At 43.7% G+C, this 19,335-nt stretch overlaps 1 protein-coding gene across 5 annotated transcripts in view; it reads left to right on the top strand.

The window, feature by feature from the left end:
- syt7a (synaptotagmin VIIa) overlaps nt 1–19,335 on the top strand; it is a 92,477-nt gene that overhangs the window by 39,944 nt on the left and 33,198 nt on the right. For 3 of the 5 annotated variants that reach the window (XR_007481956.2, XR_007481955.2, XM_049722093.2), the window contains exon 1: nt 15,473–18,010. Coding sequence is in view for 3 of the 5 variants with exons in the window: in XM_049722093.2 (XP_049578050.1) it covers nt 16,974–18,010 (1,037 nt within the window). In the remaining 2 variants the exon portion in view is untranslated. The other 2 variants (XM_049722094.2, XM_068651135.1) reach the window with 2 other exon arrangements.

Below are 19,335 nucleotides of genomic sequence, written 5' to 3'. Positions count from 1 at the left end.
AGTTTGAACGCTACATGACTTAATCGTGTTGACGTACATATATATAGGATACTATTTAAATATATTGTGACCGACAGAATGATTGTTCATTCACATTGCAGTCCCAAAAGCGCTTGGATCACTCGCTGCTCTGGCCCAGCTTCACTTCATCTTGCATTCAACACATGCAAGCACATACATTTTTCCTATCTCCCATGTGTCCACATCTTCTCAGTTGCGTTCTCATTCCGTGTCAGAGGTGCTAATAAGAAGATGGCACTATGATATGTCACATGACGTCTTTGCCATCCAACTCCAGCCAAGCTCGTCGCCGAAGTTCTCTCTCATTTGAGAGCAGACAGGACGTGGGTGGTGGCCCTCTCACAACTCGGGTGGCTGCTGCATCTGAGCCACGGGGAGCATGCAAGGACAGAAAAGGAGGCCACGCGTTACGCTTTATGTAGCCTACAGGGGCAGGTGCTCTTAACCGCAGGTGTTCTCCCCCTGACAACTGCTCCACTACTACCTGGTCTGCATTTAGATGAGCTTGTTCCTGAAGGGAATTACTGAAGGAACATTCCAACAGGTTATTTTTTAGAACAAGGATTTTCTCCTGGTTTTATCTGTTATAACCAAGAAGCAACTCTTGGACCACTGTTTTGGAGGAATATTATTTTATTTTTCACCGAAGGAGGATAGACATATACAGGCTATTTATTTTCATCTGTATGTCTATTTTGGGAATCTCGGTTACATTTGACATCATATGGATGGGTAAATTATTTACTAAATTAGCTGGAAAATAAATTGGGTATAATTAATGAATCAAATTTATTTTTAGAAATGTTACGATTATTTTCCATTTTTGATTTCGAGGACCACCTGCCATACCGCCACGAACCACTAGAGGGCAACCGGTTGTCAAACCCCATTTTAGATTATGACTAATATTTTTCTATGCATGTTGGTTGAGGTCTGCGCTCACCTGTTGTAGCTTTTTTTGTTTTCTCAAGTTTATATTAAATTTTTGTTTGGTTGCATTATCCTGGATAAATTAGTTTTGTACTATATTTAAGGGGTCATAGCGCCACCTATTAGTTTACCATCTGCTTTACAGCCTCATTCCATATTTTATGGACTCCTGCATACAGGAAAAACAACCACTTGTATGCTCAATTCTTGAGCCCTTTTGTTTCAGTGTTTGATAAATGACCAAGATCAGCTCCACTCCAAACTCGTCAAGGTGCCTATTTGTTTCCCTAATTTCCATTTTGCTGCATAATGACAAAAGAAAACGCAGCCTTCTAGTCATCATTACGAGTGTGAAATGGTGGAAAGAAAAATATCAATCGAATGTTGTTGCTCAACACTCACTTGCTAATGAAACCCAAACACTGTGGAAATGTTTTTGGGTTTCATTTCAATTTCTTTCCTCGTAGCATATAAATGTATGACATGTCTACAAAATCTAAAACACTTGCAGTGACGACAATTTAACACAAAGTATACATTTGACATACACCATAATAGATTGACAAATGTTAAGCTAAAAATACAACAATGTTATAAAAAAATGACATCAAATTGCCTGTGAAATTTGTCATCACACAATTCTAGCATGAGTGTCCATGAAGGGCATTGGGTAGACAGCAGTCAATCATCCGTCAAATGTCACTTTTTGAATGCTTTTATGCTCATATGAGTACAAAACATCCTCAAATCCTCCTGGCGTGGCCATCACACCAAGCCTGGCCCTCTCACAATGTGAAATGTCCTCTCAGCTCTTGAAGTCGCAATGACATTATTCACGTGGAAGTAGCTATTACTCATTTTGTCTGCATTTCACAGCTTCAAATCTATTTTATGCACCTGGAGAATTGTTTAGCTTGAATGCATTTAAATGCTTGACTCTCTATCACGCTGCGTGATAACTGTCAGACAAAAGCCTCTTAAATGCACTATTTAATTAAAGCACAAAGGCAGACAGGAGGAGTCTGAAATTCAGGCTACATAGTATTTTGTGAGTGCATGCATTATCCGCCACAGTAGACACCAACACCTGACCACTACTGAAATAGCAGCAGGCAGAAAATTGTTACTGGTAAAAAAATATAATGAGGGAAGTGATGTGTTAGTTTGAATTGAAATGGAATAAAAACGGCCATTTTGGCTATTAGCTTATAGAGCCTGAAAACACACAATTTGAAAACTGGTCATTGAGTGTGATAGCTTGTTAAATTGAAAGATATTATTAACACCGACGATGGTTGTTGAAGATGATGGACAGTCCTATTTCGTTATGCGACGGAAAAGCCCTCACAGTGCCGAGGGCTTAGCTAGTGACCGCCCCGGCTAACCTTTTTTCTGTATTTGGTCATGTGACTGGACAAGCTTTGCCCTTCGGCACTGTGATGTCATTTTCAGCCAACAGCAAGTGGCCTTGTAAGGCAAAACTCCTTACAAATGGACATTTTATACATTTTTGGGGGGGCTTGTGTGAATCATTCTGACATGTGTAAATAAAACGTTTCAAAAAAATTCTATATTTTACACTATATCTTTGTTAAGTGTACCCGACCCTACGGCATATGGAGTGCAGTGGCCGTGAGACATTTCTCCTTTCCACCTCATTCACAGCATAACGATATTTTGCATTCTACATTGTGGCAGCCATGCTGACTGGACACTGCTCGAGATCTGCCTGTCCAATTAGCACTTTCTCTTACCCCTGAGAAGTGGTCCCTTTCCGCATGGTTTAACTCCCCGCATATGGGCCACATCACCTACAGGTATGAGAGCTTGTTACGCTTTCAACCGGTGTGTTACGTAAATTCTAGATTTTGATGAAGTCCTGCCTCCGCTATCTTTTTCCAACGCCCGCCTCTTGCGTGACTTTATTTTTCCCTTCAGAAACTGTGCATTAGTCACCCTGGTATACTGTACGTCCGGCCGTTTGGTTTCTCTTTTATGTGCGTGTAAAATAAATGACCGCTGAAATCTAAAGGAAACAAGCGCCTGTCAGGACCAACGGGGCTGTGACTTATAGAGTTTCTGATCAAACGGCTCAATGGCTTCTTCTACTCTACTGTCACATTTACTCAGTGAGCAAATCCATATATGAACCCCCCACTCCGAGTTTAGAATAGTGGTGATGTTTTGTTCAGGGCTCGCTGCGAACGATCACTTGACTACTAAATGTGGGCTAACCTATTTGATATCATTCCTATTAACGTCAGTATGACATTATCATCGCCCATAAAATATTGAATTAAGCAGACTAACAGGGGATGTTGTTAGTCATGTCTACTTGTTGCCAAACATTGCGAGATGGCATTGTCATTGCGTAATTACATAGACCATTTTGTGGAGGCATTATTCAAATGGACCCGCTCAACTCAGAATTTTAATGTTTTTCAATTGGGGTACACAGACAGAAAATAATTGATGTTGTTAAGAGAGCTAAATGCATGAATTTGATCAGTTTTTTAAAAATACAGGTAGAGCTAACTTTGTTGCTAGGGGATTTTTCAATAGTTGCTGGGGTAGTCTGAAAAGAAATTTGTGATAATAGAAAGTGTTTCTCGTATTTCCTCCTCAAAAGAAGGTTCTCCCTTGGTTCAAGTTTTATGAAAATGAGCTTCGTAGTATTTGCGTAATCCCGCCACCGAACAAACATACAATCGAAGGCGGAGGAGGCAACGCTGGTGCTCCAGTGCTGAGGATTTGCATATCTTCTCAGGGGGTGTATTTCCTTCTCCCTTTTTTTTTTTCAGTTGCATAAATGAAGTCATTTTTTTTGTATCAACCCAAGCAGCGGGACGCTCGCATCCATCAACAAATAGTAATCCTGATTTTATTCCAACTAACTGACACACGTCATCCAAAACGTCTCCTCCACATCCCCCTTCTTTGACCTTGAGGAAAGCACAAACAGCCCTAAAACTACTCAATAAAAAAGCCTCCATCACTGTTTCACTTTACGCTAGCTCTCTTTATTTAAGAACCTTTACGTCGCCATGATGATGTCGTGCATGTAATGGACTCACTCTTAGTGACCTGTGAGTGAAGACTCCCATTTTGAATGGAGACGGAGCGCAGACTGTAAACTTGAACCCACTTCGACCTTCTCCTACTGAAGAAGACAACAATGTAGCGTTTGCCATTAAGAACCTCTTTGAGTGCAGATAAATATTAGCGGGTGAGAGGGGCAACACGCTCGCCAGGTTTAAATCCACATTTTTACGATCGCTACAAGATTAATCAAGAAGAGGCCAGGCTGATGTCAGGACATAAAATGATGCCGGGTGGGATGATTGAGACGTTTAGGACGCAGTCCATAAATTAGCTGCAGCACAACCGCCTCGTAATTTGGTGAAGAGCTGAGGGATTATTATAAGAAAGTAATAGCTCAATTTTTATTTGCATAACAAATAAAAATTGTGCAAAATAATAACTGGAGAAGACTTATCTACATCAAACTTTGCTAAAAACAATTTTTTAGTGTTGTGGCTTGATTTTTAAGGAAGATGGAGTGCAATGTCATCATCAAGGTGTCGTTTAGTGTCTCCAAATCCTGACTTCAATCGACCTCAGGTGCGCCATTAACCTCAAAGCTGTAGCCGGAAGGCTCCGCACCCTGATGTCAATCCGCTTCCTTATTTTCCATATGAAACGCGTTTACCTCCTAGATTGTCGGCCTTGTCGGGCTCCTTCTTTCCCGGAGGACACTTGGGAGGTGGGAAGAAGAGGAAGACAAAGAAATGACGGGATGAAAAGGCCAGCCTTGACAAGCCAGGGGGAGACGAGGAGACGGCGACTGGGGAGAAAACAAATCCACTTATTGAAGGCAAAGTGCAGGTGGTTGTCACTCAACGGTGTGGAAATACATGGTGACACCTGCTTATCGGCGTATATTTGGGTCGAAGAAATGTTGGAAGGGACTCGACGCATTTGAATACATTAGCATCTCCCTCCCGCTGTGCAAATATCAAAGCTCAATGAGGCTTTAGTTCCTTGTTCTCTCAAGTAAAGGCCATTGAGCTGGTTAAATAGCTCGCCGGGGTGGATCCACTCATTTTGAAAAGCAGCGTGAGTGACTCAGGTGCATTTGCCACGCTCTCGCACATGGAGACACAAAAGAGCAGAAGTGGATGATATGATTTTTCTTCTCCCTGGCATGATAGCCATTAATCATGAGCTGTGTTGTTTTGTCAGCCTCCACGGCCACTCCCTCTCTTTGCTTGCAGCATGTCACTTAACAAGCTGTGACACATGACAGTGATGCGTGTGCCTCTGAGTGATGCCCGGCTTTAGCTTCTATTGGAAAGGTATTGAAATGCTCGGGCGCAGGAGCAGGGACGGGGGGCTGGGGGTCAGTGATAGCCATGAGATTGTATTACCCGACTTGCTTATGATAGAATGTCAAAATGGCAGCAGTGGTCGCCTCCTTTTCAATTAAAGCTGGCGCTGGCGGGCGCAACGTAGCTTTGCCTGGCAAAGTGGGCTACTGTGGCGTGAAATCAGCTCGCTGGAAATGCTTGTTTTTGTTTCAATGAAACAAAAAAACTTGTGTTTTGAGCAAAAATGGAACCGCTCACAACAGGCACGTGCATACACAGACTCAAGCTCTTTTACCCAGAATGGGGGGAAAAAAAATGCAATTTTTTGCTGCAACACATTGACTTGACTTAAAAAACATAATTAAATCAAAAATCAGTTCCACCAAAAAGTGTTTTGAAATTTGTGTTTGTGCACACAGGCTCGGTGTCCCTCAGTGTGTTCCTGGTCTCCTTAGCAGTGACAGTGTGTGCTGTTTGGCTTGTGGCTCTTTGTGGCGTCTGCGGTTGGTGTCAACGCAAGCTGGTGAGTGTATGCACCCACGCACGCATGCACACACACACGCACGCACACACACACACACACACCAGCCCCTCCTCCCTGCACATACACACACTAGCTTCCAGCCACATTAGAAGCACCACAAAAAGCTTTACTAATCAGAGATGCTTAAATGTCACTGTGTGCTGTGAATTAAAATCTTCAAAGGGCAATTTATTGAAGAAATAGCAATGTGTGCAAATATTTACGCGTTTCTCTAATCCAAAATAATGATGCGCGCATGCTCATTGAAGTGAAATCTTTGGCTTGTTAGACAGTAATTAATAAAAACCGATTACAGAAGCTGAAACGTGGGGCCCCTGTTCCGTCACTTTCCAAAAAGCAGCTTCAAGACTGTAATTCATTCCCAGAAGCCGTTACGATATTAGCCAAGTGTGCTGACACAGCCTTGGTTAGACGACAACAAAGATTGAGCGCACTGACCTCTGGTAAGGGCACATCATTGTGATTATGTGCTATGAAATGTGATTGATTAAAAGGGAGGCAACCCCTTATCAGTCAGTCGGAGCTGCTTGCCAAAATTGCCTTTCCCCCTTGCTATGTCGCATTGGAGGCTCCAAAATCTACTGTGGGTTGACCGGGAAAGATTTTTTTTTTTTAGCCGACACTAATGTGATGAAAGTCGCGGGAAAGTCGATCGATCAAAGTTGTCATTGATATTTTCTCCGATTGTACGGTAACTTTTTTTTGCACCACGAACCGGTTTCATGTCAAGTAATGTTAGGGAATAAAAACAAAAAACAAATGAATAAAAACTACACGGTAGGTGGTTGACGTCAGTGAAGATTTAGAGACTCGCAGTGACCAAAATTGGCAAAGCTTGCGAGGCTAAACGCGATTGTCCTCCACTGCCTGCCTATTTTCATACTGTCCCACGCAGATATATGACGACTTTGTTGCTTTCTTGGCTGGATATTTTGCTAAATATGCCAACATGGATGTGAATACCAATCACGCCAATATTACACTAAGGTGTGAAAACAGTTGCTAGCATGCTAAGGGTGTTAGCTTTGGTTGTAAGAATTCAATTGAAGCACGTGTAATGCTTCTAAATGCTCTACATAAATTACTAAAATATTAAATGACTAAAAAATAAATCATTAAAACTTCATTGTAAACTGGGAAGACGAGACGCTTAAAACATCACATTAGCGATTACGATGACCTACAAGAGTGACGGTCAAGCAGTGTTGCTGTGAAACTTATTGTTGCACAGATGGCAGGCCTTGACATCCAAGCAGCCCGTGCAGACAACAAGCTTCTCTACATAATGTTTGCATTAAAGACACGTCCGTAATGGGATTGTAACTAGATTACACCATTATAGCGTATACGAAGCAGGTCGGTAATGATCTCAGTGCCGTACTGTCCCTTCTTATTTTCTTCACTGAAACGTGTTATATGAGATATTCCACCTGGAAGGAAATGGAGCAGGGAATGGCTTCTGATTTCCTGTTGCGAACCGAGAGAGTCGAGCGGCCCGGCTCTTTGGAAGTCCCTGCGGCCCTCTCCGGGAGCTCTGTTGTAAATGGATCTTATTTCTAGCGTGTGACATCGCAGCAGCAGCAACCCGACAGAGCGGAGGCTGTGCGGGATGAGGCGGCGGGTGATCTGCTGGCCTTGCGACCCGGTCCGGCGCATGCGCACACGCGAGATGATGTTGTTCTTTCTTCTCACGTCAGTGAGTCACAATTTGGCCAGGTGTGAGGGTTGAAATGTGGGTTGAGCTCCTTGTCTTTCGACTAGTGTCTGCCTTTCGCCGGTGTGAAGGCACGTTAAGCACTTTGGGCTACATGCTCGAGATAATCGAGTGGAACTGTGATAAATGCGCAGCCATTTATCCTCGACAAATTGCTGGTGTCATTTGTGGTGTTGCCATTTCATGTTATAATGTCGTCACCGTTAAAGTTTTCTGTGGGCTGTGTCCTACATTAAGTAATAAGGTGATTGGCATGTTGCACAAATCTCCTTTCAATGTATTGTCTGGCTGTGGCAGACATGCACTTTAGTCAACAATATCCTTGTAGACACTTGCGTAACAATCTAAAGGTCCAATACAAGATAAGTATGTAAGGCCTTGTAAAGATAGCATTATGTTTTCTCCTTCCTTGCTTCTGAACCTGTCCAACGCTCCTTTTGAATCCACATTCTTATTTTCAGACTTTAATTACTTGCTATAATGTACTACTTTTGTCTAAATGAAGCTCCTCAACTTATTTCCTCTGCACCAAGATGACACAAGAAGGCGCCAAAGCACAACTTGTGTCTAAATGAAACTTCTCAACTCACGTCAACATACGTCCATGGTTGCAGGATGCCACAAGAGGGCGCCAAATAAATCAAATTGTATAGCTTTTCAATCGCTTGAGTTTGCGCACAAAAATGTGAGTTTTTATTTGAATGATGACAAATAGGTGTAAATGTAGTTCACAAAAATCTTACTTCTGGTGATAGTCAGCATCTTGTGTTGTTTATAGCATTTTGTGGCCACTAACAAGCACACAAATAGGGCTTCCTTGATCTTTTTTTTTTAGGAGCCCTATATGTATTCCCTGGACTCGTCATTAGAATGTAAACACGTTGTAATTTGCATGAGCACGTTGCATGCCTTTAATGGAGGTTATACTGTGTATTGACACTGGAGGAACGTTAAAGAAAAGCAATCGTGAATCTTTCTTTTTGTCTGAGTGTACTCTTCGACAGTGTCAGCTTTCATAAAAGCAAATGTTTGCCCGCAGCTTCACCCGTGAGGAGACCCGTGGCAGTTTTGCTTCTGATTCATAGGTTAATACACAAGCCGTTTTGAGTAAATCTTGCTTTCGGTGTTTTAGCTTCGGCAACCGGCGCAAAACAAACTACTAAACTACTAAAAAACTAAGATGCCTGGTTTTTTTTGTGTGTGTATGCTCGTAATAGTTTATGAAGTTGGAGGTTGGTAACTGTAAAGCTCCTTATGATTGCTGACAATATTTAAATGCAGGGCAAATAAATTCATGTGGAGCTGCGGCATTCAGAGCCTTCTTCTCTGAGCTCTTTGCCGTTTGGTGCGTGACATAACTGTGAGCGTGGATGAGATAGGACTCGACCACATTCGGAGCTCCAGTGACTCCATTCTACGAGTTTTTTTTTATTTGGGATCAGATTGGATGTTGCAAGCCTCACAAAGAGGATGGCAAGGGGACCAATTGGCGTAGTTGTGAAAATCAATGATTGCAGTGCTTAAATAAAATAAATCAGTCTGATAATGACTAGCCATTAGCATTATCTAAAGCCCAGATGCTGTCAGTGGCAAATTGTGCTAATATGTGAATCATGTGATTTCAAGTTAATTCCAGTTAACATACAATAACACTTTAACAGATAAATGATCACTCTTCTAATGATAGTGTGATGTGTGTAATATTGAGCGAGCATGTGGACTCTTGCTGTCTTAGTTCAAACAAACACAGCTGGGTGTTGGAAGGCACAACGCTGCCAACTGATGCAGACAGAATGCTAGCTTCTTTCATCCCTCGTGTCTCGAGCCTTCTGAAAAAGAAAAAAAACAGCTCATCATCACTGCGGGCAGTCTTCCTCCACTTAACCAGACTTCTCTTTAGGTCTCCCCCCCTCGTATGAAAATGCGTTTGGTGTAGTTTGCCGCAATTTGGATGGCTCTCACAATTAAGCTGTTTTGACTGGATGGCTCGGAGCCAAGCGGCATTGTAGTCGTGAAACTCCCTTTGTCATGTGACAAAAAAATTAGCAGATTTAAATTAGGCTAAAGTATTTTCAAGGGTATTTGAGTGGAGGATTAGAAGGGAATTGCTCACTCTTCCATTTGGTTTGCTTTAACTCTCATTTGGGCGCTGAACTGATTTTTTTTCTGGATTGTGCATGTCGTAAGAGCTTTGTCATATGCGATGGATCCCTGCAGCATTCATTCGTCTCACATGCTCACACACAAGTGTTTAGAAAGAAGGTGGCGACTGTGAAACTGTTGCATCATGCGCGTGTGTGTGCGCGTGTGTGTGCGTGCGAAAACGAAAGCATTGGGACCTCTGCATGTTTGAGTCTATTTTTATTGTCACCACCAGTCCACTGCCTCACTCACTTGGCACCTGTCCCGCCCCTCGTATCTGAATGGCGACACATTTATTTATTTATTGATTCATTTAAATATTATTTCTTTATTTAATATTACAATTTTATCATTTTTATAATTCATCCATCCATTTTCTGAACCGCTTAGTCCCCACGGGGGTCGCGGGCGTGCTGGAGCCTATCCCAGCCGTCATCAGGCAGTAGGCGGGGGACACCCTGAATTGGTTGCCAGCCAATCGCAGGGCACACAGAGACAGACAACCAATCGCACTCACACTCACACCTAGGGACAATTTGGAGTCTTCAATCGGCCTACCAAGCATGTTTTTGGAATGTGGGAGGAAACCGGAGTGCCCGGAGAAAACCCACGCGGGCCCGGGGAGAACATGCAAACTCCACACAGGGAGGGCCGGAGGTGGAATCGAACCCGCACCCTCCTAACTGTGAGGCGGACGTGCTACCCAGTGCGCCACCGAGCCGCCCATTTTTATAATTGTATATTATTATTTGTTTCTTTGCCTGTTTATTTATTTAGCAAAAATACAATTCAATTTTCTTTTTTGTTTTGTTTTTGCTTTCGCTCTCTCAGGACTGTACTCTGTCTTTTACTTTGTCTCACAAATGTCCTGAAATGTTTCCTACACCACTGCCTGGGTCCAAACCTTTTATCTTTCGAGATGTGGGCTGTGGTTTGAAATAATATCAAGCCTTTTCTAGTAAAAGCAGTTTTCCTGGTGCCCTATCCTCATATATAGGCGTCGGAGCTATTTGCATCCCGATGTACTCTGTGAATGAATCATAGATGCGAGTCATTTCGCTCTATATCAGAAACTCATACATAAGCGCACTGCTGAGTGCTTGGCTCTTAAGGACTGCGTTCACATAGATGGGCTCAAGATGGGCCCGTGTACGCTCCAGCGGTAGTCATCAAGCCCTCGGCAAACAAATCTTTCTCTCGGCACACCTCATCAGTCCACCTCCTGTTGTCAGAGTGTGTATCGATCAGACGAAGAGTTAAGACCTTATTGTTAACTGGCCCACAAATCTATACATTTACTGTACATCTGCAAACCTTTCAGATCAATGCTTACATTGATTGCAATACGATTGCAATAAATTGATAATACGGACCTATTAAAAAGAGACTAGAGATGATCTTCATTGTGACGATTGCCAAACACATTTGATTCTAATGAGCTTTTCTAGTAGAATGGTCAGGTCATCTGTGCCCAGACGATTACCATTAAAAAGGCAATTGCCATGGAAATTTCTAGGTGGCTGTGATTGATAATCATAGCGGCAAATGGCACTCCACTGCAGATTTGATTTGACTAAGAAGGGTATAATCAGGAGAGAATCAGGTAAAGGACTGGTGTTAAAGTGATAAAAGGGGCGGGTTCTTCACCTGCTTCCATAAGACAAATGCATGCTAACCTTTTTGATTTGCTGTACGGTGTCCCTCCCTGCGCTGACTCGGATCAAGGGGAAGAGAAATAAACCGGGAGTGGAAACGGCAGATACTCCAGACTCGGCACGTGGGCGAGGGGAGAAGAAAGCTATCAAGTAAGTGCCTGCTAACTGGTTGCTTTTGAATAATTTGCTTCATCTTTAAGGCTTTTCAATTGAAACAATGAAAAGAGGCCTGTTGTTCATTTTCAGAGGAGGCGTGATCGAGCGATGACGGAATTTATCCGTGTCATGTTAACAGCGACCGCTTGTATTGGTGTCTGCAGTCGGTTTGTTGTGACCGTGTTAAGTTTGATAAAACAAGAAGGTGTGTGTGCACTGACATTTCTTTTTTTTTTTTTTCTTTGCGGAACGGTCTAGTGTAAAGGTATGAAATGATTTTCAAGGTGCTTTTCTCCCTCTGATGAATGAAGGCTATAAGGTCAAGACTGGAAAATGTCAGCTTTGTAATGCTAAGTACAATTCTTAATTCCACAAATGTCTTTTGAACTTGTTCATCACATCTTTTTCTCCTTCTATACCGCTGTTTAGTGTTTCTCTCTGAATGTCACGCTTTTTATTTCATACTTGATTGGTTTTAAGATGTGACTCTTTTTTGGGTGACTTCTCATTATGATTTTCATTTATGTCCTTCTTACTCGCGGGGCTCAAGCAGCATCGATGTGCTCTGTTGTTCATCTCGGCTTCCGATTCTTCTCTTTGTGCTTTGTCTTTTGTTTCCCGCGCTGCCGCAGCTCCTTGAATGCTGCTGTGTGACATCAGTGATTCTGCTCACCTTTTCCTCCTTTACTACTGTGATTGATGTCTCATGCATTTATGTCTTCTTACTTCCATGTCGGGGGGGGGGGGGGGGGGGGGGTGTAGCTAGGACATCCAGATATCTGAAATCTCACTCAAACGTCATCACACGCTATCGGTGACTTTTCCCCATTCAGGCTGAGAAGCAGACTCCCATTTCACGCATCTCTTCTCTTCTCTATCCCGAGAAGGGAGCCTTGTTTCAAAGTGTGGGTTAGTGCCAAGGCTGTCCGCAGTTGTGTTGCTCTGACCTGTCTTTCTCTTTGGCCGCAGTGATCTAGACAGAGACTTTTGGAATAACAATGACAGCAGCACAGTGCAGCAGAGGTGGAGCTCCTATCCGCCGAAGGAGTTCGTACTTAACATTTCTCCCTATGCCCCATACGGAGACCCACGCCTCACACTCAAGTGAGTCTTGGTCCGAGACTGGTAAGAGTCCCTCACCCTTGAGCAGGGCTGTAACGAGACAGGGACGCCACGCTTTGCTTTTCTTATCCCTCTCTCTCTCTATCTGTCCCTCCCCCCTCGGCTTCACAGTCACCTCCACTTACCACTCATCTAATTAAACCCATTCAATGTGCCTGCCAAATGACATTTTAAATCAAATTTTAAAAAATCATTTTTTTTGTAATTCGAGAAAAATTTATTTCCACATGAGTAATGAGGCGAAAGGCTCAGTATAAAGGCCACTGTATAAATATTCTAATGCATTGCAAAATGAATACAAATTGTGCCTTTCGAGGCCGAGTGTTATTGTTAAATGTAATTTCCATGAACTAGTGTTAGAACAAGAAAAACAAACGCAGCCAATGTAACTCCAGGGCAAATGATAACTAATGATTACTCATAATCTGCTCTGGAAACGGGAGTGTGTGTGTGTGTGTGGGGGGGGGGTTGATGTCACACGCACATTACAGCGTCCCCGTCATAATTCCTGCAGAGCAGCCCCGAAACTCCCTCTGGCTCCTTTCTGCCGATCCTCCTCACTCCCTGTCACCTTTTAATGAGCACCCAGGTACATGTTGCAAAGCCCGCTACAGCCCTGCTGGTCATACTAACACCTGACCTCTAACCTCTTTCCCATGGGTGGTAACCATGGAGACGGCCAACCCTCGTCGTTTAAGATGATCGTACGTCTTTGTTGTTGAGGGTTGACCGTTGGCCCGGTTTGCAGTGTGATGCCAACGTCGTTGACGTTCGTCTGTGCGCTTCCTCCGATCTGCCGAAACTAACGCCGAGCTGCATGTTCTGTCGCTCACGATGGAAGTCAAGGCATTTTTACGTGAGGCAATAAAAGTAAACGCTCAAGCAAGGTCAGACTTGTCACCTTCTAGGCAGCGCGAAGTCTTCGATTTCCCGCTACCAGGAAATCTGTCGGATAAACTATCTAATGAATGGTCATTTTCAAAAAGGCTGAGCTGTTGAGTGTGTACTAAATGGCCTGGAGACATGAAGCTGCAGAAGATGATGGCTGCTGATCCCCGTCATTCCAAGCCAGCTCTGCTTGAGAGAATTTAAAATAAAAATGATCCATAATAAGGCTGCCGTTTATTGTCCATAAAACTGCTCGTTATTTTGTCCACTTGTAGTAATGGACAATTTCCCCCCCTGCAAAATGGATTTCTTTCTCAATAGCATGCCAGAAAATATATCGGCATTGACAAATGGAAAAAAAAATCAGCAATTTGTTTTTATAAGGAGACAAAGGATGGCTTACCAAAAAATAACTGGTCATATTGTATGATTTTGAAGCAAGACAGTTACAAGATTATTTCCTGTTGAAAATTTCCTTGAGATCAGCAGCTTTCAGCCATCTGTCATGACAGCACTGGGCCTCATTTATCAAATAGGTTCTCTGATCCATTTTTAAGGAATTACTACATTTTAAAGTCTGTAGAACCCCTCTTTTACAGTTTTTTTTTATTTGGCTCTAGTGACAACGACACAATTGCTGGATTGACAGCAATCATTTGTCATACAGTATATGAAACTGAATACTGTATTTGATACGCCATCTTATCAAAGGGGAGGAACTGTCAAGTGTCAAGGATAATGTGGCCATATATTGTTTTATACCTTAGGCAGTCAAGAGATTGATACCAGATTTTACTACACATTCATGTAAATACCCTTTGTTGATTTATGAGCCCCCCCATTCATTTACACTTTCCTACTTTTAATATAAGTAAGACCTTGTTCACCTGAGGCCCAGGTCTCGTCGTTCCAGCAATGTCATCCGTGATTGGTGAATTATCCACGTGCGCATTCGGGTCAGTTGGTCACAATCAAACGTGAAGGCTGACCTTCAAATGGAAGCAAGACAAATATTTGCCTTCACATTTGTGATTGGACATGATAATGAAAAACAGTCGTGTCAGCAGATGGCACTAATGTGCTTTATTTTTTCATTACCGCTCCTTTCAAATTTGACATGATTAGTTTCAATCTCCAAAACAGCCGTGAGTTAGCATTCGAGTTGGCAACAAGTCAAGTTATGATTCTAAATTGCAATCCACGTTTCATTGGAACACCGTTAAGCTAAATTTCACTTTGAGCGAGTCGGCAAAATGCTCCATTATTTTCACTCCGCTATAAAGCACAACTCGTCGCCACCGTTGAACTGCCTCGTCTCAAGCTTCCCGACGCATAAATGAAAGAGGGAATGAGAGTTCAACGGGCAGCATCCACACGGCCGTGAGATCGGCGCGCTGGTACCAGACGCAGTGACCTTGTTGATTTTCCACCTTCCACAGGCTTCCCTGCAAATGCTTCTGCTCTCCACTCTCCATTTTTGTGTTTGAACACACAGAGCCTCCTTTTCATTTACCTGCTTTTCACCGGCCTTGAAAAGCTGTCTGCTCACACACACACTCTACTAATATGTCACACTTAGTCATGTGGTTGCTCAACCTCTTTTCCTGTGTGTATGTTGTACGTGTGTCTCGCTCTCTCGCTCTCACACGCTTTTCGGTGTTTTTCCCCTTCCTCTGCTTGTCGTTGCTCTCTCTCTATCTTTCTCTTTCTGTATCGTCTCTCTGCTGCCATACCTCTGCATCCTGTCTGTCTCCCTTAGTGGGGCAGTGTCAGGGTGTCAGAAGGGAGCAGCCACTGGGCATGGGGATGATGGGGGTGGGCCTTATCGCAGTGACAGCATGAAGAGCATGATGACAGAAGGAGCGAAGGCCGGGAGATGGCAGACTGTCCAGGGCCACGTGCAGTCCGGAGGATTCAAACCCAGCAAGTGAGTTTAGCCTGCTGCGCATCGGGCGATGAGGCGGAATGCGGCTCAACTGTCGTGCCGTGCTCAGGGTTCTGCGGATAATTTACAGAAGTGGCCGCCGGCAAGTGCTTATGGTAAAAATTGTGTCGCAATAACGGCTAATTAAAAAGGCCACGTTATGTCACATAAGCTTTCACATCAATTATATTTCCAAGTATGAAGCGAGTATATTTTCACTTATTTTTAGAAATTACTGTTTATTTTCAACTAAAAAGGGATTCAAATAAGAAAGAAAAATATATATGTCAAAATTTAGATATAAGGGGGCTGGTGCGGATTAATCGTATTTTCATTCATTTCAATAAGCGAAGGAACCTTGGTTTACGAACAGTCATGTCACAAATTAAATTTGTAACTTGAGGCTACCAATAAAAAAAAAAAAAAAGGAATACAGTATGAATGTGAAACCTCAAAACGTCGTTATAAGAACACCAGATGTCGGATATGTGAAGTTTTTGTGCTCAAGGATGTGACAGAATTTGTTCACGATCCTCCGATGGCAGTCTGTTTTGAAATCCTCCGCCGCTATGTTTAGCATTCTGACAAAGCAGGTCATTTTCAGCAGGGAGCGAGGTGGCACTCGGGTATCAAGGTGAGCAGATCTTGGTACGAACCCAGTACGACCTTGAGCTGACTCAAATGTTCGTCTTCGCTGCACAATGTCACCAAATTGGCTGCAAGTGCCCCTACTAAAATAAAACTTCCACACAATGGCTACAATGATGCGTCATCCATCTGGCACCTGCCGTGTCGTATGACATCACTGAGACTATATTCAGCGCCTATGAGGATGTTAATTTTCAGCTGGGTGTGAATTTTGCACCTTTTTTTGCCACCTTGTGATTTTCTTCCAACGCAACGCATTCACGACCTCATCCTTCATCTGCTCCCCACCCCCCATTTTTTTCCACCCCTTCTCTATAATTGGTTTCTATTTTGGGGCAGCCATAAGAGTCTGTGCGTCTTGTGTTTGTGTCTTGCACCCCATTTCCCGACTCCTCCATCCTCACCCTTTCTCCATCTTACTGTTTGCGTGTATAGCCACTCCCACATGTCTCTGATTCCTGCTTCATTTTCATATCACCCTTTTTTTTTTATGTTTTCTACATTAAATATGATTAACGGTGCACCGAAGATCAAAATTGAGAAATAATGTCGGGTGAAGTAGTGCAAAGTGGAGTAAACTGAGGTGAATAGCGCCCATGACCTAATTCATGTAGTCGGGGTAATGCAGTCAGCTGACGGCAGAGGATATATTTAGTTGACAGCAGAATTTTTTTTTAAAACAGAAATGCACGTAATGTCGCACAGCGTTATGATCATGTGATTGCTAAACGTGTCAATTTTGAAAATCCTAAAAGGAGGTTGGAAATTAGCCATTGATAGAGGGAGGGAGACGTAATGTAGGCCTTGGTTGGCTGATGAAAGTCTCCAGAGAGGGCAGCGTGTGTTTAAAAGACCCAAAAGGATGAAAGACTGTCAGATAATTTTCGAGTGCAGGAAAATGGGCATCTCGCATCAGAGCAGAAAAACCTCGCCCGCAAGCTGCAAAGCTTCGAGCCAAACGTCGCCAAGACGCCCGGCGCCCGTTCGGACTTCGCGCATCCGAGCGCTACCGCTTCGAAATACTCTTCCACGCAAGCTCGGCGGGCAGACGCGCAGGCTGCCTTTGCACGTGGTGCAGATGCGCAGGGCAAGCGTGCAGCCGGCGGCACATTCGAGTTGCACCTTCTCCTGCTATCTCTGCTATTGTTGTTACTGCTGCTGCCTCACATTGCTCTCCTTCTCTTTCCTCCTCCTCCTGTCTCCAACTCCACCCTCTGACTCCTCGTCCACTTCCCCTACCCCCGCGCCAACATCAACTTCCCGTGTGGATGAACCTTCGACACCTCCTGACGTCAACCTGACTGTTTCTGCCCCGTCACCCCGCCTCACCTCTGACGATTCTGTCGTCCTCCGCCGCACTTGCGCTCCTGAACTGCTCACTCCCACCACCTCTCCTCCTCCCTCTTCTGGCTCCTCCTCCTCTTTCCATCGCCACATGCTATGTCGGCCATGGCCATCTTCTCGTTCTCTTTCCTCCCTGCTCCTCTGCCCTCCCAGCTTTGGGGATCCCGTATTGTCCTATGCGTCCACACTGGACCACATCCCCACCCGCCCTCGGACTCTACTACGTCAACAGAGTCTCCAACAGCCCCTCATGAACCCGCCGGGCTCCGGATTTGGCCAGCCGCCCACCACGTCCCAGAGTTTAGGGCAGTTACACACGGCACCCGGACATCCCGGGGGAGGCGGGGCCGCTGGGAGAGGAGAAGCAGGCGGTGGTGAGGGCGGGGGCGCAGGTAAAAGAGCTGCTCCACGGGCCGCTCGAGGCGGCCCCGCAGGAGCGGGCGCCTCTCGCTATCGAGGAGGCGGCGTAGGAGGGCGCTCGCGGGCCAATCCGGGCAGTTGGGATTACATGATGGACCAGATTCGGAATCGCGGCCTGGACGTCAAATCCTTCCTGTGAGTATTTACCTCAGCGTGAATCTCATCATCAATCAGTGACGTCATTGATGGATCAGCAAATTATGATGTTATTACAGATCAGCAATTTTTGCATAATTATTAGTATTAACCAATCCTTATCCGCATCTGATTTATTCTATTTTAATTTATATCTGAGGTCCAGGGAAGGATATTACCAAATTTTTTCAAAATGCGCATACCAACTTACTCTATTTGAATTTAATTAGTGTGGGTGTGAGCATCATTATTATTGCACTGTAAACCATATTAATATTAATCACATCTCTGTGTGAAGTCATTTTTGCCGGTGTTCATGTGTACGATTATGCTAATGTTGACGGTTTAGGTTGATGATCCTGCTGTTGGCATGTTTGCAAACGCTGTCATATAAATGTTAATCCAGTGTTGTTGACGGCCGCGAGCATTGTTTTTGAGATGGATCAACAACTCTCATTTGACTGAGATGAAATATACGTATCTCCTTCTGTTCTGAAGATTATATTTGCTGTCAGAGATGTTGTTGGTTTTGATATTGTTTATGCTAATACATAATTACACAATTAATCAAATAGTACTTGTTAATGCATGCAGCCTTAGCAGTAGTGAGTTGAAGTTCATTGCTAATAAGTCTTTTCTTGCTAACGTGTAGGCCTAATTAATACTTTATGAGTCGTGCAAACTAATATTGGGGAGATTTTTTGGGGGGGACATTTTCTCACTTTCATGCTAATGGAACACTGATGCTTGGGCTGCTGACATAAGTCTGCAAGGGCACATGGTGCAGGCCATGTGTCACTGTGCATCAGTATAAGAGCAAGGGTTAAGCAGCTGAAGCATTGATCTTATGTCAGCAGCACCATTACGTCTCCAACGTATTGTTTCTTTGGGCCATAAGAGGATGGAGTCACACCGGGGAGGGGAGGGCATGAGGAAGGACACTGCCACCGCACAACAAACAAATCTTTTTAACAGCTTACCTGCCTTTTTTTTTTCTTCTTCTTCAACATGAGGTTTAAAGTTCCGCGGGCATATGGGAATGACACAGCTGGATTAATGCCTCCAGCTTCAATGAGCATTAGCAATGGAACACACCGTCACTCATTGTAAATGTAAAGCAGAAGTTAACTTTTTCATGCAATACCTGCAACGATGGCCTAGTAGTCGATTTTAAATCTCTGGAAAAACAAGTGAAGCATTTTTGAGTGAAATTGTTAATGGCTTTGTCACGGATATAGCCCAATGGATCTCCAGGGAGATACTGTACAAGTGCTTTTAGCCTTAAATTAGTGTTATTCATGTCTGTTAATTAGCTCGCGTCATCT

The sequence above is a fragment of the Syngnathus scovelli genome, chromosome 6 (assembly GCF_024217435.2).
Source record: "Syngnathus scovelli strain Florida chromosome 6, RoL_Ssco_1.2, whole genome shotgun sequence".
Taxonomy (NCBI): Eukaryota; Metazoa; Chordata; class Actinopteri; order Syngnathiformes; family Syngnathidae; genus Syngnathus; species Syngnathus scovelli.
The sequence above is the reverse complement of the archived record's forward strand: the minus strand, read 5'-3'. Positions and strand labels throughout refer to the sequence as shown.